Consider the following 22924-nt stretch of genomic DNA (forward strand, 5'->3'; position numbering starts at 1 on the left):
AGCTTGGGTAGAAAAATATTTGCATTTTTTTTTGTGCAAAGGACAGTTAAGGAAGCTGGAAAACAGCCTTCTAAACAGCCAAAACTGTTCTACTCAGGGTTAACTTTGGCTGTTAGGGTTATGCTGTTTTGGGTTGGACATGTTTGGACAGTTCACTTATTCACGCCTATTATTTGTTTTTTAGTCAAAATAAATAAAGATGTATTGATTAATTTATCCATTCTCATGTTAATATAGTATTTTCAGAAATTCTCTCAACAGCAGGCTGTTGGCCCCCAACCGCTAAAGTTTTTAGGGGAGGGCCACCTAAAACTAACGGTGGCTTCACCCGTTAGTTTTAACCACCATTATTTTAGAGAATCTTGCTTTTATAGAGTTCAAAACAAAACAAAAGTTCACATCGTAAACTTACCATCTCCCAGTAAAACCCTATGTCAGAGCAACGTTCTTGAAATATCTATGATCGGAGAAATGAACAGCTCGAATGATTTTTATCTTTCTAATTTTCATTTTGATTCCTGTCTGAATCAAACCAACAAATTATGGGATAAACCATTCCTCTTCCGATATCGAGGGATTTTGATTTTAATTCTGATTCCAATTCTGATTATAAACAAAACAGTCTTATACTTTTTTGTTAATTAATTAATAAGTTAAAGTTAATTGACTAACTTAATTAACTAGTGTGGAACTATAGTCATGAATGCTTACTCTCCAAACAAGATATGTGCAAATTTTCATTTTTCCTTTTGGTCCTTCCGTGTTTTCTTTCCCTTCTAAACGTTGTAGTATTCTTACAATAATGCATCAAGAATTATAGTTCATGATTGAAGGATTTGCATATAAGCCTTTGGTTCCATGGAATTCGGATTAACTGAACGCTTTACTGGCATGGAACGTTATCATTGGTTCCACAGTCAGCTGAACAGCTAAATCCTACTTGGTTTCATGTAATCAAATTTCGGTTGTATTAAATGTACAAAGACTAGACGTTCTATTTAAAAAGAAATTAAGAAAATAAGGGTCCGTTTGGTTTGTGATCAGAATCGAAATCAGAATGAGATTCCCTTAGAATCGGAATCGGAATGGTCTATTCCCCTATCTGTTTGGTTCAAACAGGAAACAGAATCGGATTCCGATTGATGTTGTTTGGTTCATCAAGAGGCTGAAATCGGAATCAGAGTCTGATTGATAAGCCATGTCACATTAGTTAAATGGACCAGGTAGGACTATACAAACCCGACCCATACCCGATTTGTCTCATCTTCTTAACCCGGGTATATGAACAGTGTTGATGAAAACCAATACTAGGGTCCCTTCTCTAGCAATCGTTTCTTCCCCGTTCACCCTAGAAACACGTTGGAAAAGCGGCTAGAGAAGTCTGAGAATGAAAAACGGTCATCTTCTTAACCCTCATATATGAATAGTGTTGCTCAACACTGTGGATGAAAACCAATGCTGGGGTCCCTTCTCCGATGACTATTTCTATCTCGTTCACCCCAGAAACACATTGAAAAATTCACCGGAGAAGCCTAAAAATGAAAAACGGTCATCTTCTTAACCTGCGTATATGAACAGTGTCACTTGACACTGTGGACGAAAACCGCTGTTGAGTCCCTTCTCCGATGATTGTTTCTATCCCGTTCACCCTAGAAACATGTCAAAAAAAGTCGTTGGAGAATTCTAAGAATGAAAAAATGATACATGAATTTTTAAAACAGTGAGAATGAAAAAAAAAAGATATTAAAATGATTGAAAAATTGACGCCTAAATAAAGGAACCGGTGAGTGAGAATTTGATGATCGGAATACTATTATTGTTACCAATAGCGGAATGGGAATCACATTCCAGGGGAGGGGGTCGGGAATGGCCATTTCCCCATATGGGGGAATGGCATTCGGCCTACTCATTCTCATTTCGGTCGACCAAACATCTGGACCCATTCCGATTTCGATTTCAAGGTCTTATTCCCTCGAACCAAACAGACCCTAAATTAAACAAGAGAAAAAATTCAAGACGTTACTATTAAAGTAGATAAAGAACTAATGGACGTTAGTAGATGAATAATCAACGAGAAAATTTGTGTTTGAACTTTTGTTGGGAGGGCTGGGAAACCACCAAGAGAATTGGTGCCTGTTTGGCAAGTCTTTTCTAGAAGATCTTTAGAAGATCTGATAGTTAAAAAACATGATAAGATTTTGCAAATAGATATTGTAAGACCAAAGACTGTTTGGTTGAAATGTTTTTTATAAATCTCATGAAAGATCATAAAAGTTAAAAGACCGTTTGGTAATGTAATGAAAATATGTGTAATGGATATACGAATGTCTTGTATGTGGGCCAACGAACATTTCATTTAACACATGGGACCCATATACATTTTTAAGGTAGACCCCACATACCATTGGTGGACATGTATGTGGGGCTCACATGCATTTTACAAGGTGGGCCCGACATACTATTAGTGGACATGCATGTGGGGTCCATGTGTGGATATGTATGTGGGGCCCATATACATTTTTCAAGGTGGGCTCCACATACTATTGGAAATGCATGTTGGGTCCATTGTGGACATGTATGTGGGGCCCACATACCATTGGTGGACATGCATGTGGGGTCCATGTACATGGGGCCCACGTACATTTTACAAGGTGGGCCCCACATACCATTGGTGGACATGCATGTGGGATCTGTGTGTGGACATGTATGTGGGACTCACATATATTTTTAATGTGGACCCCACATATCATTGGTGGACATGTATGTGGGCCCACGTACATTTTACAAGGTGGGCCTGACATACCATTGGTGGACATGCATGTGGGGTCCATGTGTGGACATGTATGTAGGGCCCACATATATTTTTCAAGATAGGCCCCACATACCATTGGTGGACATGTATGTGGGGTACATGTGTAGACATGTATGTGGAGCCCACATACGTTTTACAAGGTGGGCCCCACATGCCATTAATGGACATGCATGTAGGTCCATGTACCACATACATGTCTACACATGTACCCCACATACCATTGGTAGGTGTAGGTCTCACTTGCACATTCAAATAGTTTTTTGTTTTTGTGAAAAGATAACCCATTTTCTCCCAAGCGTGTGCCACACGTTCGAAGAATAGTAGATGTGCTAAAAGATTATAAAAGCTTCATTTGAATCTTCCTTAAAAAGCCCAAATTTGGGTTATTGGTGTCTTTTATGGGCTAAAGCTTTTTCTTTCTATTACCAAATGGAAAAAGCCCAAAATTCAGGCTTCCGAGCTTCTAAACAGCCTAAAGCCCGCATGGAAAGACTTGCAGCCCAAGTCAGGCATAGGGTTTTGTTTGGAGATGGGAGATTCACGACATGTACTTTTGTTTTGTTTTTGGCTCTATAGAACTATAAGACTCTGAGATAACGGTGGGCAAAATCACCGTTAATTTTGAGTGGCCCTCCCCTTTTAATCCTAATTGACATATTGATTGACCTGGACCTATTGTGGGAGGATGAATCCGTTCTTCATTGATTGAGCGAAGAAAAATCAGAAGTTAATTGGTTAATGCGTTCACTCGGGTAAGTATTTTTCTAAGTAGGTGTATTTACTTGTGTTCTTTTCTGTTAAATTATTTGGGTAAGTTTTTCTATTATCATATTTATTTCTTCATCTTTTATATTACTAATTAAGCTTGAAATTGGCCCGGATAAGTTTCTTTATTAGCATTAATTTGAGCAGCTTTACCTCTTGGTGTGGATAGGGGTGTCAATTGACCGGTTTTTTATTAGATCCAATCCGATTCAAATTTGATCAAATCGGATTTGAATGGTCTATTATAATTATTGATTGGGCCAATCCAAAATAAATTGGTTAGTATTCTTACTGGTTTGAATTGGTCCCAAACTAAGTTATAATCCGATCATGTGGCCAAACCCTTGTCCAATTTGAAACCTATCATTACTAAAGCCGGTATAAAATCACTTTTATGAAAGTACTTTTATGAAAACACTTTTATAAAAGTAATTTTGTGAAAGTACTTTTACAGAAGCAGTTTTATAGAAAGTACTTTTACAGAAGCAGTTTTATAAAAAGCACTTTACTTTTACATGAAAGCACTTTTATGAAATTACTTTTATAAAAGCACTTTTACAGGAGTACTATAAAAGCACTTTCACAGAAATACTTTTATAAAAGCACTTTTATAGAAGTACATTTATAAATGTATTTTTACGAAAACACTTTTATGGAAGTACTTTTATAAAAGCATTTTTATGAAAGCACTTTTATGAAAGTATTTTTATAAAAGCACTTCTATGAAAAAGTACTTTTACGAAATACTTTCATAAAAGTACTTGCTTTTTTATCAAAGTACTTTTTATGAAAGCACTTTTACAAAAGTGCTTTTTCAATGCCAAGAAGGTATATTTTTTAATTTTCAGATTTTCTTCATTTTAATATGTTTTTATAATTTTTATATGTTCTGTCTTTGTATAATTTTTTGTATTTCATTTGATTTGATTGGATTCAATCCAGTCCGTTTACATTTTAATGGATTGGATTGGATTTGAACTGTATTGGGTCCAGTCTATTTATAAGTGAATTTACATTGGACTGGATCAGATTGGACCAAATCCAGTCGAATTGATACTTTTAGTCGTGGAACTTACCCACCTGGGTAAGTTGTAAAAAAATATTACTTGGGGGAAAGTTAAGTTAGTAGGTCCTGCATTTATTGAAAAAAGAACATAAAAAATTGGTCAATTTTCCCATTAACCAACTTCCACCCTCCCAACTTACCAATAAACAAACAAGCCCTTAGTGAAAGACAGAAAATTACCGTTTGTAATGATAAAAGTAACTCAAAATTAACATGACATTCATTCTTCTTTCCTTAACATTCTCTTTGTCTATATTGCAATTCTCAGTTTTTATTGTTCCCAACTAAATTATACTAGCAAATATGAAATTATGAGAAGTCAAACATATAATAAATAACGTAAGAATAGGAGGCTAATACATTTTTGGTGCGCAATTGACATAACACCTTCTCTAAGAAATTGGGAGGATCCATTACTTGGTTTAATGGTAAAATCTTAGTCAAAAAAATATCATTATACCAAGGCGGTGTTCTCTTTTTGGTAAATTATCTGATTTAAGTGTTTTTCAGGAAAGACTTATCCAGGTAAGTGCATTTGTTCATATTCTTTTATTTCTCATATAAATAAGGCAATGGCCACTTTAGTCATAAAAATTCATTATTAAAAGGGGCATTTTTGTCCTATTTTTGTGTTGGCAATTTTTCCCCTAGATGGGAAAGTTATTTACTCACCTAGGAGATGGGTACCCAGGAAAATAAACTTTCATTAGCCCCCACATAAATTTGAAAAAAGAACATGAATTTTTTGGTCAATAAAATTATTTTCCCCGTTTTCAAGATCCAAAAAAAGAACACTCCCCAAAATTAAATTTGTAACCAGTCCACCCCTCCCAGGGCCAATGGCTGGGCTGACATTCGGTAATGACCTTTCATTCTATAAAAAATGAGACTAATGCTAATTTCCTTCTAGCTCATGTTCCTTTAATAATTGAAAAAAGCCAGCATATATGTAATACATGTCAATCCTTAGAGGACGATTTTAGTTAAATTTGCATCCAATTAACAAGCATCAGTCATCAGATTTATATTCACCTTTTTTTTAGTTTCTTCAACCCTCCCTCCATCCATTGTCAAAAAATATCGAAGTTTTCTAATTGTATAAAGTGTTTCTAAATCTTGTATTTACACTATACATATATTAAAAAAAAATGTCAATCTGATGTGAAAGGTGTTTTTTAAAACCCTAATTAATCCATGGTTCTACAATTGTCTTTTCAGCAAAAGCTAAACCCTAGTTTTACTTCCTTGGCTTAAGAGATCAACGATGTTTCTGCAAGGGTGAATATCTATCCTTGAGTACAGTTTTGAGAAAACTTTGGCTGTCCAAGGCTTGTCTCCATGTTATACGTTAGTCTATACAGTATCTTCAGCACTTACTATTTCATGAAATTCATCTAGACTAGTAACTTGTATTCAGAGACTTGTAAATGGTATAGGCTGTGGAACATAGCCAAAATTTTTTCCCAAATTTCAACACTAAAAATTGAAGTTGGTTCAGATGGATCAAGACGAATTTGGATCAGCTTCCAATTTTCAATTTGATTGCCTTCACAAGTCCAGCTTAATTGCAATGGGCTTGGAACAAGTTCTATCCATGGATCGGATCCATTGGCACCTTTAACTATAACTTTGTTAAATTAGATCCATTGTTGTGTTGGACCTATTAACAGGATCCATTGTTGTGTCCTCAAAAGAAATGCACCTTCAAACATGTAAATACAAATCACACATTGTATTTCCAGTAATGAATCCCGTTGATAGATAGCTAGCAGATCCAAATGCACAATGCATATATTGAAGGTCAATGTATTGCCAAATAAAATTAAAAAGAGAAGTGATAAAAAATATATAAAAAAAATAATGTGACAGAAATGTGAATATTAAGATGGACAAATGTAAAAACTAGAAAGAATAGGATTAGTAATTCACCCATAGGAACATAAAATCAGCAAGACAAAGGTTGATGTTTGAGAGAAACCAACGGAGAATAATGGGCAAAGAACCTGCCTTTCTTTTAAATTGGGCTACTGGTGGTCAAAGAAACTGGCAAATGTGAACTCACACCGAAGCTTCCACGACATTAACCTTCATTCCAAATGAAGATGAAAAAGAAAGGATTTCTTTTTTAAACACGGAATCGTGGTTTTTAAAATCGACTTGGAGACCGAACCGGTCAGGGGTCCAGTTATTGGGTCGAATGGTCCAACTGTTTGAACCAAACGGTCGGCCCATTCTGACAAAAGAATTAAAAAAACAGTCAAAATCGTTCGAACGGTTCAATCGGTTAATCGCACGAGTCAGCGATTTGCTGACCAAAATCAATAGTTTTGAAAGAAATTCCGGTTTTGGGAAAAACCGAAATCAGTCACCTGACCGATTCCCGGTTTTTCTGGTCCGTTCTGGTTTTGAAAACCATGCACGGAATTAACACTATTCATATGCCTAGTTCAAAAGTATACTCAAACAAACTGAACTAGTCCATCGATTAGCACTTTGGCCCTACTATTGACATAGGGTAGCCATTGGATACCACGATGGCGAATATTGCTATATCTGCTATGCTTTGGTCTTCGTTGGCTTGGGAACAAGCTAAACCAATATGATGAAGGGTGATTTGGCTTGACTTAGTAAAGAGGGGACACGTGGACATGACCTGACCAAGAGATGACAACTCAGCTTAATGTAACCAGTCCGCAGCAGATCGAGCTCGGGTACCCAACTACCCCGAGCTAAATCGACCTCGGGATAAGCTCACCTCGAGACGAGATCGACTCGGTACCAAATCGCAACAAGAACACCTTATGCCAAGGCACTTCGACATTCAACCCAGTTCAGGACTTAAAGACGTCAGTTCGAGGATTCCGACACGCCACTACGTGGTGATCCCGAAAACCCCTCCAACGGATCCCGGGCCTCACGAGATCATGCCGTGTAACAGCTAGCATTATCTCCCTGCCCGATTAAGGCGGAATTGATGAACCTTATCGGTTGGCAGCATTATCTTCCAACTTACACGAAAATGGATCCTATCGTGACGATGATCCCAGAATCGATCCGTAAAACCCGCGAGGACTCCATTATATAAAGGCTCCACCCCCGGTGGTTCAAGGTACACGTGATTTATATGCTCTCTAGCTCTCTCCATTCTTAAGCTATTTTTAGCTCGCAACCAGTATATTGACTTAAGCATCGGAGCGACCTTGCCGGGTTAACAACCCCGGGTTCTTTGATCTTGCAGATCAATTGTTCGCCGTCCGCCTGGAAGCTAGATCACCTCCAGCAGGGAGCAACTAGATCGCGCAGCATCACAATCTATTCTGGACTTGTTAAATGAGACCTGGCTCAAGGTTCTTAGAGCCCTAGGGGCATTTTCAACATTAAAAGGGTAATAATGAGATTTAGAAAAATTATATAAGTCACGTGTAAACAGATTGTAAGATAATGCTAATGGTATGGAAGGATTTAGTTAATTGTCAAAAAACTTAGAGATATTTCAAAGGACTTTGTAAACAATAGGGATATAATGAGTCCATTTCCTAAAATTTAGGGATAATTTATGAGATTTCTCCTTTCAAAAACAAATGAAAACTAAAACAAAGATATTCATGTTGTAAAACCAAAGAGCAGATTAGCTGAATTTGCTAACTGTTTTATTGATCGTGGGACCAATCATCTTGAGCAAAATGATTGATCCCACAACCACTAAAATAACTATCAAATTAAGCTTATCCTTTCTCATAACGCCCTCTGAATCATCCTGAGAAAATGGACCCCATGTGATAATTGCCTTCTTAGTTCTCACAAACTGAAAACAGTGGAAATCCATTCTTTATTGAGCTGTGTACTTATGAACCATACTGTATACTTGTACGATCAGGCTGAGCCGGGAAATTGGGTGATGGGGAATGAATGTTACTTGTTAGTAAACCATCAAGTCAAAGTATCCAAGCCCATCGTGTTCGTGTTGGCAGCAAAAAAAGGGAATCCACTAAAAGAATAGATAATTAGGGGGTGCAAGTCGAGTGGGCTGGACTCAACCCATACCCAATCCGAATTATTTAATCAGAGCCCAGTTCACACTAATATTTGATGCATTTAGATTGAGCTCGGGGTCAAGTTGAATTTTAGTTGAATTTGTGTATATAAATATATATACACATAAATATCCATATGTATATATATATTTAATAAAAAAATATGTTTATACTTAATAAATGTGTCTACATATGTATATATACATGTATATATCCGGGTTAAAATTGGGTTAGCAAGGTTTGAGCTTCTCGAAGGCGCCCTGAGCCAGTCCAAAATATTTAAAAACTTATATTTTGGGCCCAAACTCAGTTCAAGGGTGACCAAAAAAATTGAACTCTTATATAAAATTGCGGGCTAGGATTGGGCCCGCTCAAGTTGCACCCTATATGCAATAGCCAATAGGATCGCTGGTGTCGTATTTGTACCGAAAAGTCTGAAATGAAATCCCGTGTTTAATATCAATGGGCCAATAGGTGATCCCCTCGTCACTACAAGTGTATATATGTCAAACCTAAAGCAATAATTATCAACTTTTGACGTCATGTCATGTCATGTGTCAACCTAGCCCACCAATAAATAAACCGTCATCTGGCAAAGAAAAAATCTAAAATGCTCACTGCAACCCGATAGCGTCTCTCTCTCTCTCTCTCCGATCTTCACCGGGCCGCTCGCCACCATGCACCTTCTTGTTACTGGAGTCTTCTTTCTTCTTCTCTACATCTTGCTGAGATCCATACACTCCCTCATCTGGGTTCCATGGAAAACCCAGCTTCACTTCCGAAATCAAGGAATACGAGGCCCAGGCTACCGTCTGATCTTCGGAAACGCCGCCGAGATCCGTGGACTGATCGCAGAGGCTCAAGCAAAGCCAATGATGCCTGTCAGTCATGAGATCATCCACAGGGTCATGCCTCACTACCATACCTGGTCGACTATCTATGGCAAGACATTTCTCTACTGGTTCGGCCCGAAACCTCGGCTTGCTATCGCCGATCCGGACATGATTAAGGAGATTCTGCTCAACACCAACGGCGCTTTCGGGAAGATTGGATTCAATCCTTTGTCTAAGCAACTGTTTGGAGATGGGCTGGTTGGTCTGGAGGGTGAGAAATGGGCTAGACACAGGAGGATCACCAACCAGGCCTTCAACATGGAGAGAGTCAAGGTGAGCTACCGGCTCCCGTTTTCCCCCTTCGCTCTCTGTTTCTCTGTCTCTGTCATATTTTAATTGATTAGTGCATTTTTTTATGATGTAGTGGGCGTCTAGATTACACCATTTGCATACATAACCATGGTCTGAGTCTCTGAGAATCTCGTGTCGGTCCCTTTCCTGCAACTCTTTTCATCTTTAACTCAGATAATTAAATATTTTTTTTGGATGACGTTACAAGGAGCAATGCTAGTCATACGAGCCCACAGACAGCTTGACAATCTTTATCGTTTGACTTGTGCGAGCGTTTCAAGGAAATTATTTTAGTCGGAGCCATTTAGCCAAGGTGTAATGTGGGCCCGGGCCGGCCCGCCCGCGTGTCTACTTGGCACGAATTCCCTAAAAGGGGAGACCGGGACGGCCCATGGCCCAGGCTCAGGCCCTGCAGACTACCGGCCGGGACTAGTCGGGCTGGGCTATTTTTTATTTTGAGAAAAAATTGAAAATAAATAATGAAAATTAAAAAATTACAAATTTATAATAAAATTGGAAAGAATATCATAATAAAGTTTAAAAAAATTCAAATAACTTGGAAAGTTACAAGTTATAAATAAAATTAATAATTTATATATTTTATTTGTTTTATAGGATAAATCGCTATAGTCTAGAGGTGTAATGTGGGCCAAGCCACGGGCTGTGCTGGCATGAGCCCTCACAGGCCAAGAGCCAGCGTGGCCCATGGGCTACAAACCCTTAGCCCATCCCGAAACGAGGTTCATGTCGTGCCAGGCATGGTCCACTGTAGCTAACAGACCGTCCTAGGTCGTGACGGCCCACCAGACGGCACAACCCATTTTACTCAATCGGAGATCCAACCAATAACCAAAACTTAAACCGCTACCAGAACCAAACCCAATCCAAATCAGATGGTAGTTATCAAAAATTCACGGGGGAGGGGAGTTTGATTGGTCAAACCTTTTGTGGTATCATGTATTTCCGACAGCTTAGATTTTTCCAATATTTGATAAGAACATGGATCAATACGGATTGGTGAACCACCGAAAAGGGTCGACCCCATTCATCTCACCTGTCAATCCGGTTGAACATAGGCAATCTGTTCATCCAAGTCCACATCTTAAACGCAAAATAACAATGAAATGGTCGATAAACTTACTCCTTGGTGCAGGAATGGGTGCCAGAAATTGTGGCTAGCACATTAAAAATGTTGAAGAAGTGGGAAGAAAAGAGAGGCGAAAGAGATGAAATCGAGATAGAAGTGAACAGAGAGCTTCATAATCTCACTGCTGACATTATCTCACGAACGGCTTTTGGTAGCAGCTACGAAGAGGGGAAGCACATCTTCCAATTACAAGAACAACAGATGCACCTCGTATCGCAGGCTCTACGAAGCGTGTACATTCCCGGGTTTAGGTAACAACATTCAAACGGAATCTGCTCGTTCTCAATTTTTTCCCCATTTTCATTTGTTTGCTTCTGCAACTACAAATATACAAGAGCATTACAAAAGCATGACTTAAAAAGGCCAAATTTGATGACGATGGTAGTTTTCACCGCACAAATAATTCATAGGTTTGTACCCACAAAGAAGAACAGACGGAGATGGAAGCTAGAGAAGGAAATTCGAGAATCGCTACGGAGGCTGATTGAGATTAATGGTGAAACAAGTCAAAATTCCAGGAACCTCCTTGGCCTATTGATGTCGACTAACAGAAACCAGTCGGAAACCGAGAAGACTGAAGGACTGAGTGTGGAAGAGATAATAGATGAATGTAAGACATTTTACTTTGCAGGGAAAGAAACTAGTGCCAACCTTTTGACATGGGCGATTCTCCTTCTAGCACTGCACCAAGAATGGCAAAGCAAAGCACGCCAAGAAGTTGATTGCGTCTGCGGTGATGTTGGGCTGCCTACTGCAGAGAATTTGAATGACCTCAAAATTGTAAGTTCATTTTGTATTCATTTTCAAAGCGTAGCAAATCTGAACTATCAAATCAGAAGCAAGATTCTAACTTTGTATCAACAGGTAAGCATGATTATCAATGAAGCACTCCGCCTCTACCCACCGGCCGTGATGTTGATGAGGCAAACAAACAAGGGCGTCAAGCTAGGGAAACTTAACATTCCTGCTAACACGCAACTGTATCTGGCCATGACCGCCGTCCATCATGACCCTGAAATTTGGGGTGAAGATGCCGATGAGTTCAATCCGCTGAGATTTAACAATCCCAAAAAGCATTTGGCTTCATTCTTCCCGTTTGGATTAGGTCCCAGGATCTGTGTGGGTCAAAATCTAGCCGTTGTTGAGGCAAAAGTTCTTCTGACTATAATCATCCGTAGATTTTCATTTGTCCCATCGCCATCTTATGTCCATGCTCCTATGCAGTTTCTAACGATTCAGCCTCAATATGGAGCCCAGGTTGTGTTTAGAAAGGTATGAGGATGTATTTGGGACCGGAATGTGTATAGAAATAGAACATGCTTAGTACAAGAACAAGTAAACTAGTTCAATGATGGATAGAAATAGTTTATATAGGTTGATAATTAACCTGTGCTTGTTTAGCTTAGAATTGGGGAGATAGACCCCTGTAGCCTTATTTCCAGCTCGAGCTCCCAAAATGGGAAATAGAGACAGCTTAACTTCTTATCTCTAGAGACCAACAGTTACAAAAAAAACAGTAAAAGGAAGCACCTACATAGTCTTAATTATTTATTCTTGGGCAAAAGATACATAGCTTGAAAGTAGAAAACATAAAAAAAAAAGCATTAAAAGCAGCCTGAAACATGGTAAGAGATTTATTTGCATATAACTAAGCTAAATAGATGGTAATGGATAAGTAATATTTGACGATCACTTAGAAGTAATGTCCAATTCTCTTTATGTTTCTCAAGGCTCTTCTTCCTTCGCCTCCACCACCATAGCCTTGATCACCCTCTTCCTCCCTTCTCTGCTTTCGTTGCCTCTCCTCTTCTTGTCTTCTTGCTGCTTCCTCCTCCGTCTCTGGTTGTTCCCTTCGTCCTCTGTCTTCGTCTTCTGCTTTCCTTGCTTCTTGTTCTTCTTTTCCCCTTGGCCTTTGGGCTTCCTCCGACTCTTCTTTTCTAACTTCCTCTTCGTGTTGCCTACGATCTTCTTCTTCTTCTTCTTCGTCTTCTTTCCTGTGCCTCTCCTGTCTCCTGGCCTCCTCTTCTTGTTGCTGTTCTTCTTCTTCTTCGTCTTCTTTCCTGTGCTTCTCCTGTCTCTCTCCTTCCTGTCTTTTGGCCGCCTCTTCTTCTTGTTGCCCTTGTTGCCTACGAGCTGATGCTTCTTCTTCTTCTTCTTCTTCTTCTTCTTGTTTCTGCCTCTCCTGCTTCTTTCCTTCCTGTCTCCTGGTCTCCTCTTCTTGTTGTTCTTGTTGCCTACGGGCATCTTCTTCTTGTCTCTGCCTGCGAGATGCTTCTTCTTCTTCTTCTTGCCTCTGCCTCTCCTGTCTCTCTCTTTCCTGTCTCTTGGCCTTCATTTCTTCTTGTTGCCCTTCATGCCAACGACCTGCTTCTTCTTCTTTCTGTCTCTCCTGCCTCTTTCCTTCCTGTCCCCTGGCCTCCTCTTCTTGTTGCCTACGAGCTTCTTCTTCTTCTTGCCTCTGCTTCTTTTGCCTTTCTTCTTCTTGTCTACTGGCCTCTTTTTCCTCCCATTTTGCTTCTTCCCTCTGTCTTCTTCTGGCCTCTTCTTCCTGTCTCCTTACCTCCTCTTCTTGTTCTTGCCACTCTTCCTCTTCTTTTTCTTGCTGTTTCTGCTTCTTTTGCCTCTCTTCTTCTTGTCTTCTGGCCTCTTCTTGCTCCCTTTTCGCTGCTTCCTCCTGTCTTTTTCTAGCCTCCTCTTGTTGCCTCTTCTCCTCTTCCTGTCTCCTCCTAGCCTCCTGTTCTTGCTTCTCCTTCTCTTCCCTCTCTCTTGCCTCTTTCTCCTCTTTCCTCCAAGCTTCTTCCTCCTCTCTCCTCTGTTCCTCCCTTTTCGCTGCTTCCTCCTGTCTTCTTCTAGCTTCCTCTTGTTGCCTCTTCTCTTCTTCTTGTCTCCTCTTAGCCTCCTCTTTTTTCCTCTCTTCCTCCTTTTCTCTTGCCTCTCTCTCCTCTCTCCTCCTTTGTTCCTCTTCTTGCCTTTTCCTCTCTTCTTCTTGTCTCCTCTTAGCCTCCTCTTTTTTCCTCTCTTCCTCCCTTTCTCTTGCCTCTCTCTCCTCTTCCCTCCTAGCTTCTTCCTCCTCTCTCCTCCTTTGTTCCTCTTCTTGCCTTTCCCTCTCAATTTCCTCCTGCATTGCAGCTTCTTCCTCCTCTGCGCATGATGGGCAGCTAAGTATGAAAGATTCTGATTGAGAAGATAATAGCCGGTCAATTGTTTTGTTAGACACATTCATGGACAGAGCTAAAATGTCTCTATCTAATGTCTGAAGCACCGAGTTTTTCCCAGCTAGGAACTGGGGGTAATTTTTCTTTGCCATTGTACTGAACCCCATGAAAACAAGAGAGTCATTACTGAATGACATCTGGGCCATGGGATGGAACTGTGGAACAACGAAGACATCTCCCTCTTGGACCTTAAACCTCATGTTTTTGCAGTCCGACGACGACTCGTATGTGCTGCTCGAGCAGACAATGCTAACGATTCCTTCTCCGTGCGTTACAATTGCTATCTCCGTTGCCATTGGATTCCAATGGGGCGCCATCATGGAATCCTTCGTGGAGCAACAAACACTGTTAGTAAGCGTAGCCTGTGCAGGGAAGAGCATATTTGACATATCCTTCGTAGAAACAACAAATTTTCAAGCAGCTAACCTTGCTTAAGTTCACCATGAACGCTCCGAAGCTGGAACCTTTTAAGTCCTTTTTGTTCACCGTCACACTCCAGCCATTAGCATTCTCAACATCTCGCTTTGCTTTCAGAAAATTGAATATCTTTGTTTTCTTCTTTTTGTTCAACTCATATGAGCCACTTCCCATAAGGGCCTTAATAATTCTAGCCTGCCATTTGGTTTGTTCTGTTTCATTCTTCGATGGTACATGAAGAATTGCTGGAAGCTTAGCCGCACTTTTTATCTCCTCTATCATTTCTGGAGAGACCTGACCATTCGCACTAAGAATTAACAGCTCTGCCTTGAAAATTCTAATCAAGCAATTAGCCAATTAATTTAAATGGGTATAGTTTAAGCAACCCTGGTTCACTTGTATTCAATCCACCTCTACTTGGGACGAATTATGGTCTACTAACATCAATTATGACCACTCTACTTTAGACCTGCAGTGAAGAAAGGCTTTGAACTCTCTTACCTTGAAGGCTGACTGGAGAATCTTCCAATCAAAACCTAAGACCAGGTCGCTCAGCCTCGAGTATGCCCCAACAGAGAGCTCCTGCATGAGAATTGCATTCAATCCATGCATACCAACCATTCAATCAAAATTGGCTAAAAGAATTTGTATGTAAAGATCGAATCTTTGAAAACTCTAAAAATCAGCTCACATACATGCGCATTATTGGCATTGTCAAAGATGGCAAAAATCCTGAGCCTCTCCCTTGTCGACTCCAAGCTGCTCTTCGCAAAGAAAAATGAAGCCGAAGGGATTCTAAAGACATCACCTCGCTTCACGTCTATCTGGTTCGTCACGCCCTCTTCATCAACCCAATTCAAACTCCCGCTCCCTGCACCAACAGGTATGCATGCACAAGCATATGCTTCAAAAAGGAAAAGCAAGAAGGAAAAGTTGAATCCCATACAAATGGGTGCAACGTGCACTGCTACTGCATTTGCTTTACCTGTGAGAACGTAAAACATCATGTCTTCGTGTAATAGTACAGGAAGGAAAAGCGAGTTAGGCTCCAAGGTGATGAACTGAAGTTGGTAGGTCCCTCCAGTGCTGCCATCACTGATTTCCACGGCTGTGATCTCTCCGAACTCCGTCGAAGTAATGCTTCTCCGGCTATATTTGGTGAACAGAGGCCTCATAGCAAGTACATCATCTTCCAAAGCTATGACAGTTGAAGAACAGAAAAGAAGGAAGAAAAATTGCCAAGTTAAAGCTCTCTTCAACATTTCGTTCACATGCAGACGAGAGAGTGTGTGCTACTACTGGTCGGTGTGGAAACAAGGTCCGTCCTTTATAGAGAAACAATGAAGAGGACCCACGGAGTAACGTGTCTTTTTAATCCAACACGTGTACACTTTTTTGAAACGTGTCACCTTCGTAGCCCTGTTCAGTGTGGTAAACTTTAGTAGTGAAATGATTCTTTTCCATCTACTTGTCTCAATAGACCATTTCCTCTGTCGCCAGATGGTTCCTCGAGATCATAGTATCATACCACGTATAAGACAAATAATTACAGTCCGGACTCCGGATTACCATCCAATTAAATACGTTCCAACTTCCTTCCAACATGATCCGACACCAGTCACCACACATCTCGTATATGGTGGGTTTCGATATCATGATGAGATGTGTCTGTCAGATCATGTTGATAGGGAGTTGGAACAAGTTTTGTTGACAGAAGATCCCAATTCAACAGTCACCTACTGTGTATGCATGATGGTCACGAATTAATTGATCCCACTGTGTATGCATGATGGTCACGAATTCCAACCGTTAGATGATAGATCTGGTCGATTAAACTGTAATTTAACTTGTCACCTGGCGTGGGACTGAGTGGATTTGCATGACCGGAAACCCAAGATAATTCTTTTCTGTTGAAACCGTGACTGGGCTTGAGGTTGACACTTTAGGCCTGGCTCAACCACTAGGGGTTAGGGGTCTTAATGGAATAATTTTCGGTTGCACCCGTTCAAACCAAAATCAATTTCTATGGATTAGACGGACAGATAAGACATAATGAATTGGATCAGTTTAGATTTAATGGTTCAAATATTTATTGGATTGAATTGGGTCAGATATTAAAGAATGACTTAATATCCGATCCATTCATAATAAGAATATAGGTGTTAATGGAATGGATTGGGTTTGGGTTGGAATTAATCTAAATAATTTAACACAAATTTGAATAAATTGAACAGTTCAGACGTTAAATTACACTAATCCAAAATATTCATTGAATTGGATTAGATCGGGTCCATTTATAATGGATTCACATTGGATCGGATCAGATTGGGCCAAATCCTGTCCAATTGACACCCCGAGTTAGGGTTTATCCAAGATTGGATCGTGTCTTGCCATTGGGTACCATGACAGTGAGTATTGTTATGTCTATTATGATATGGGAAACATGTGATAGCTAAAATTTTTTTGACAAATCAGCTAGTATCATACCTGTTGCCAATCAAATGTTAATTATCAAAATTCATGAGTGGATTTTGATTGGTAAAAATTCTTTCAATACCATATCTTTCCCGCATCATAGATTTTCCCTTATATTTTATATATTATTTTTAATAATTTTTTACAGCACAAAAATAATAATAACTAATTTCAGTTAGGGTTGTTCATCAAATTGACGAAATCTACCAATACGATCAACTTGGGTCGAGTTAGTTGGTTTTCTAGAATTTTCATTTGGCTTTGGTTCAACAATTTCCCGACCTGAGCAGGTTCGATTAATTTCGTTTATAGTTTTTGGTGACCAACTCCTCAACCTGACCAGGTTGATTTGATTGTCAAAACAGCCTAAAACCGAACCGAACCAACTTATGAACATTCCTAATTTTATCTAAATTAATAGTCTAATATCTAATAAATAACAATAGGTTAATCTCCAAAAATTATTGTAAATTTATAACTGGTGAGGGGTGATTTGGCCCTCCAATGATGTGATGACGCGTTGCATTTCATAGCAGTCATACAACATCTCAACACTACGATGGCAGACCTCAGGAGCACTGCGGACACCTCGCAATCGCCTTGATGACCTCGGCACCACTTCGGTAGGCTGAACTGCGAACGGCCCAACAAGACATCAGGTCGACGTAAGAGGCAACTTTCTTCTGTAGACTTGACTGACTTCGGACACTCTGATTTCTTTTTTCTTGCAATTCGTCCATGCGACCTACCTAGTCCGACGTCCAAGTTGCCCGCTAGTAGAGAGAGTCAGATCGTGCTACATAAATAGCAAAAGTACACAATTATTGAAAATATATTGTTAATAAAAATACAAAAAATAAAAATAAAAATATAACAAATACAATAATTACTAAAATATTAAACAATATATTATAAAAAAATACAATTAGTACAATAAAATAAACTTAAAATGTTAAATAACAGTAATCTCCAATAATTATTTAAAATTTTCTATAAAAAACTGAAACAAAAATATATTTATACATAATTATTGAAAATATACTTATCACAAAAAAAATAAATAATTACTTAAAATACAATAAATATTAATTTTAGTATATTTAAAATATAGGTCCAGATTTTAAAATTATGAATAATAAATATTATTTTGTGAAAGTTATTTCTAGAATTATTAATTAATATAAGTGGAATTAGTTATTTACAATATTACATAGTTATTTAAATAATATAAATATTTACTTTTTAAATATTAATTATATATTGAATTTAATAATCCATAAAATTATAATGTATACTATTATTACATAATTTCGTTATTAATTTTATAAAATATTAAATTATTATTAATTCGAATATTATGTTATAATTATTTTTCTAGTTTTAAGATGTTTTTAAAATTTATTACATAATTTCATTATTTTAACTATTTAAAATCTAGTTATGCTAAATATTTCGTTAGTGAAAATATTTAGTTATTTAAATATTTAAATCATATATAAATAATATAAAATATTTCATTATTTATTTTGAATTTATTGTATAATATTAAATACCGTGTTATATAATTATTTAGTTATTTTTAATATTTTTTTATTTAAGATATTTGGTTATTGAAATATTTAAATAATATTTTATTTTTAATGTTACAATTTTATTATTTGAATAACATTTAAATTCAATAACCCAAAAAACCATAATTTATATTGTTAGTACATAATTTCATGATGGATTTTGTAAAAATATAAATTTATTAATAATATGAATATTATTAAATCTATTATAATTATTTTTTTGTGTTTTTAATTAATATTTTATAGTTAGTATATGATTTTTTAGAATATTTAAATAATTTTTTTAATTTTTTAAATTCAAACATTCTTTAGAAAGATATACATAAAAAGTTGGGGATCGAATAAATAGGAATTAGAGATAATTTAGGAGAAAGATGGGGATAGTTGGGGAGGTAGTTTAGGAAATGATATTATGTAGGGTTATTGGGAAGGCTCCGGATCTCCTGCCCACGAGAACTTTGCCCACGCCTACCCACAATACACTACCCCCCATGAATTGGGAACATCTCCCCCTGCATAATACTATGCAGAGGATGAGATGTTCTCCATGTGTGGCTGCAATCAACGTGGGCATATTTCTCGTGGATAGGAGATCTGGACTCTATTGGGAACATGCGGAGAGAGAGAGAGAGGAGCCCGGATCTCCTACCCACGAGAACCCTGCCCACATTTATTACAGCCACATATGGAGAACATCTCATCCTCTGCATAGTATTATGCAGGGGGAGATGTTCCCAATTCACGGGGGTGGTGTATTGTGGGTAGGTGTGGGCAGGGTTCTCGTGGGCAGGAGATACGGAGGAGAGAGAGAGAGAGAGAGATTGTAGGTATTTTTTATGGGAGGAGAGCATCTCATTGAAAATGACCTAGAATAAAAAAATAAAAATTAAAAAAAAAAAAAGAAAATTTCTAGACTACCTTGTTTTAGTATTCGGCTACAAGTACAAATGTATGGGAATGCAAATGAAAAGATTGCAAATTCTGGTCTAATTTTATTTCGGGTTTTACTGCATTCTGTTTCAGGTCTTATTTTACTTTATTTATACTGCAATCAAATAAAACAAGGTAAATTTGAAACAAAAACAAATCAGAATTTGCATCCAAATCATTTGCACTTAAGGGTGTAAATGGATCAAATTCAAATCGGATCAGGCAATATCCGAATTCGAATCCGATTAAAAATTTTGATATCCGATGGATATTGAAAATTAATAATCGAATTCAAATCCAATTAAATATTTGAATATTCGATTCGGTTCGAATTCGACTAATTAATTATTTTAGATAATTAATAAATATATAAAATAAATATTTTATTTATATAAATATATAAATTATTTCTATAATTTAATTATTATATATATAAATTATATAAAACATTTTAAAAAATTATATATTATATATAAATTAAATAATCGGTCTAATTTGGATATTTATCGAATCGAATCAGATCATATCCAAATTCAAATCTGATTAGCTATTCGGTATGAATAGGATATCCAAAATCAACCGATTAAATATTCGGATTATTCGAATTCGAGTCGATTATACCAAATCTCGAATTCGAAATCGGATTTTTAAATACGTTGACACCCCTATTTGCACTCTCTTAATTTTGCATCAATGCAAATTTATTTCCTTCCATTTCCATTTTTTTTGTCGTACAGACAGGAGACTCATGCTGTTTTACTTTTAATTTTACTCTTTATAAACAGACAAAACAAATTGAAACCTGGAACAAAAAAAGAACCAGAATTTGCGCTCCTGTACATTTTACAAACAAACAGAGCCTGAAGAGAAGAGAGTGACCCCATGGCTTCCCTATCAAAGATGAGCCAAATTCGACGTGGGAACCAAACTACCAAGAATGGATCAGAATTTGCACTGTGTATACTAAACCGGTGCATGATCCTCCCCTGAATCAGGGGCTCAGGGCCAGGCCCATTTAGATTGGAACCTTTTTTTTTTTTGGAATAAATTAAAGCATAAAATATTATTCATATCAAATTAAGATAAGGGTAAAGGACGATACCTACAACCTTCTCCTTAGGCTCCCTTTGTTTGCATTGTAAATTCAAACTGGATGCAAAATTTTTGGATTTTCATTCATTTGAACCCTACTTGATAGAAAATTTGCACTTCTTGTATCATTAGCAGTTCATACCACCTTCCTCTTTTATTGCCGCTCATAGAAAGTGGAGACCACATCTTTTGCATCTCATTTTAATAAACAACCTTCCATTTTCCATCTTCTTTCATGCAAATAGATTGAGTGTAAATCCTGATTTACTCTTGCGTCAGGTGTGCCTTTGTTTTGTTTATTTGTTTAATGAGAAAATGAAATAGGAAGTAAAACGATGTGACCCCACTTTATATGAAAAAGAATGCAGGTAGGAAGAGGTCATTCACTCGTTTGTTTGGGAGTGAGATAAGAAGCAAGGTGATGTGGCCCCAATTTATATAGGAGAGAATTGACACAAGTGGAAGGTGGTATAAATTTTGTTTCAGTTTTTTAATGCAAATAGAACAAAAAAGTAACAAATTTTGTATCAAGTAAGAATACAAATTATAATAACAAAGAAATAGATGCAAAACTGAACTGGATGCAAAGTTTATACCCAGTTTAGATTTGCACTGCAAACAAACAAAGCCAAAAACAAAGTAAATCAGATTTTCCCCCAAACCCATTTGCACTCCTATATGTTACACCAGTATAAATAAAACTCACACAACATACTTCCCAATTGCTCATGCATGCTTGGCCTTAATATCCCACCTGTAAAAAGATGCTTCCACTATTCCACATAGTGCTCCATGTCGGTGAACATCCTTGTGTTGCTGACAATCATTCAATTAACAGTCCGAGAGAGGAAAGTAACAGTTCCTAAAGCATCGTTTCCTCCTCTCTAAGGCTCTAACCACAAGTGACAAACAGTAGTTGCAAAAGCAAAAGCGTGAGACTATTGCCTTTGAGTAAGACTGGATTTGGTATATACTATACAGGCCTCAAAGCCTCTCTAAGTTCTTCAGTACTTGATGACAAGGGAACCCATAGGCCCATAGCCCATAGCCCATCTTCATTTACTTTGGGAAATCTGAACTTCCTGAAGGCCCACTTTGGTCAAATTAGTCAACGTAATGAAGAAGTGTAGTGTGTGGGGGGGGGGGACATGCCTTTGATAATTGAAATGATATTTATCCTATGATTTGTACTTGTTAAATCTTATGAAAATGGGCTTTAACTCATGTTTGGTGAGCCCACGTTAAACGACAACCCAGTCAAAGCTTTAAACTGGGCGTTAGTCTGACACGTTGCCTTCGTTGAACACGAAACGACAAACGGACAAAGAAGCAAAAGAGGAGCTATGACGATCTCTTGTTCAGTTGTTCCTACTTCCTACGACTAGGTGGAGCACGGATGTGATGGAAAAACCAATGGATTAGATATCTTTTACTCGGAGGCAGAAAGGATGGGATAAGAAAGGCTCCCTATTACGTGATCTGTTTACGGCGTCGTTAGATTAGAATCCTTTCTCTTTCAGATCTCGATATCGTAAGAGATTATTATTACCTTTATTTCGATTTCTTTTTTGCGTATAAAATCGAAAAATGAAGTGACGTGTGACGTGTAACAGTGACCGTACGATGTTTTTCGTTCACACGTCAGCACGATTCGGGGCACGAACTGCTGTCGGGGACCACTGTCCACTGGTCCGACTGCAGACTGCACTGGGTAGTGCTGGATTCATATAAAGTAGGTAGCTCGCGAGATACGCTACGTTGTCCTCACTCCTCAGCCCTCCTCCCCCCAGAAAAAAAGAAAAAAAAATTGAGGAAAAGAAAAAATGAAAAATACGAATAAATAAACAGAAAAAGCTTGTCATCAAATCGTGTCGATGGAAGTGAGAGGTGGGACCCAGTGAGAGCGGCGTAATCCAAGACGATTGGGTGCAGAGGAGGCAAAAGCAGGGGCCCACTTGACTGCTTTTGTCGGTTAAGATGGGGGAGATGAGATATGATGCATGGATGCATGGTAAAAGCAAGCAACACGAGCGTGTTCGGTATTGTGTCATGCAGCCGAGAGAGAGCGTAGAGATAACGCTCACGATCAAAAGCTTTGTGGCTTCTTTTGGCGGCCAAGAGAAAGAGAGAAAGACGGAGAGAGTGAGGGAGAAGAGAAGAGGGAGAGCAGGAGAATATGTTCCGCAGTCGTCGTTCAGCCATCAATCCGTCCGTCC

General features: G+C 38.2%; 2 protein-coding genes across 3 annotated transcripts; one reads left to right on the forward strand and one right to left on the reverse strand.

The window, feature by feature from the left end:
- The first annotated feature begins 9262 nt into the window (after positions 1–9262).
- CYP721A1 (cytochrome P450, family 721, subfamily A, polypeptide 1) lies at positions 9263–13993 on the forward strand. 2 transcript variants are annotated; one of them, XM_010256616.2, is made up of 4 exons: positions 9263–9843; positions 11015–11259; positions 11419–11788; positions 11873–13993. In XM_010256616.2, exons 1-4 carry the CDS (start codon positions 9355–9357, stop codon positions 12284–12286), a joined length of 1518 nt encoding a protein of 505 aa, XP_010254918.1. In that variant the 5' UTR covers positions 9263–9354; the 3' UTR covers positions 12287–13993. The 2 variants fall into 2 exon arrangements, with proteins under 2 accessions (XP_010254918.1, XP_088743436.1); XM_088887310.1 differs by having other exon boundaries at positions 11419–13993.
- Positions 12526–16002, reverse strand: LOC104595747 (RmlC-like cupins superfamily protein). Its single transcript, XM_010256617.3, has 5 exons — positions 15626–16002; positions 15336–15511; positions 15142–15222; positions 14650–14934; positions 12526–14549 (listed from the first exon to the last, which is right to left on the reverse strand). Exons 1-5 carry the CDS (start codon positions 15900–15902, stop codon positions 12702–12704), a joined length of 2667 nt encoding a protein of 888 aa, XP_010254919.1. The 5' UTR covers positions 15903–16002; the 3' UTR covers positions 12526–12701.
- Between the last annotated feature and the right edge of the window lie 6922 nt (positions 16003–22924).

The sequence above is a fragment of the Nelumbo nucifera genome, chromosome 5 (genome assembly GCF_055504915.1).
Source record: "Nelumbo nucifera cultivar China Antique chromosome 5, China Antique-T2T, whole genome shotgun sequence".
NCBI classification, from domain to species: domain Eukaryota; kingdom Viridiplantae; phylum Streptophyta; class Magnoliopsida; order Proteales; family Nelumbonaceae; genus Nelumbo; species Nelumbo nucifera.

Coding starts and splice junctions, on each gene's coding strand:
- CYP721A1 (XM_088887310.1), top strand. CDS start 9,355: ATGCACCTTCTTGTTACTGGAGTCTTCTTTCTTCTTCTCTACATCTTG. Junction 9,844..11,014: donor TCAACATGGAGAGAGTCAAG/GTGAGCTACCGG, acceptor TCCTTGGTGCAG/GAATGGGTGCCAGAAATTGT. Junction 11,260..11,418: donor GTGTACATTCCCGGGTTTAG/GTAACAACATTC, acceptor AATAATTCATAG/GTTTGTACCCACAAAGAAGA.
- LOC104595747 (XM_010256617.3), bottom strand. CDS start 15,902: ATGTTGAAGAGAGCTTTAACTTGGCAATTTTTCTTCCTTCTTTTCTGT. Junction 15,512..15,625: donor GATGTTTTACGTTCTCACAG/GTAAAGCAAATG, acceptor CTGTTGGTGCAG/GGAGCGGGAGTTTGAATTGG. Junction 14,550..14,649: donor TCATGGTGAACTTAAGCAAG/GTTAGCTGCTTG, acceptor TGCTCCACGAAG/GATTCCATGATGGCGCCCCA.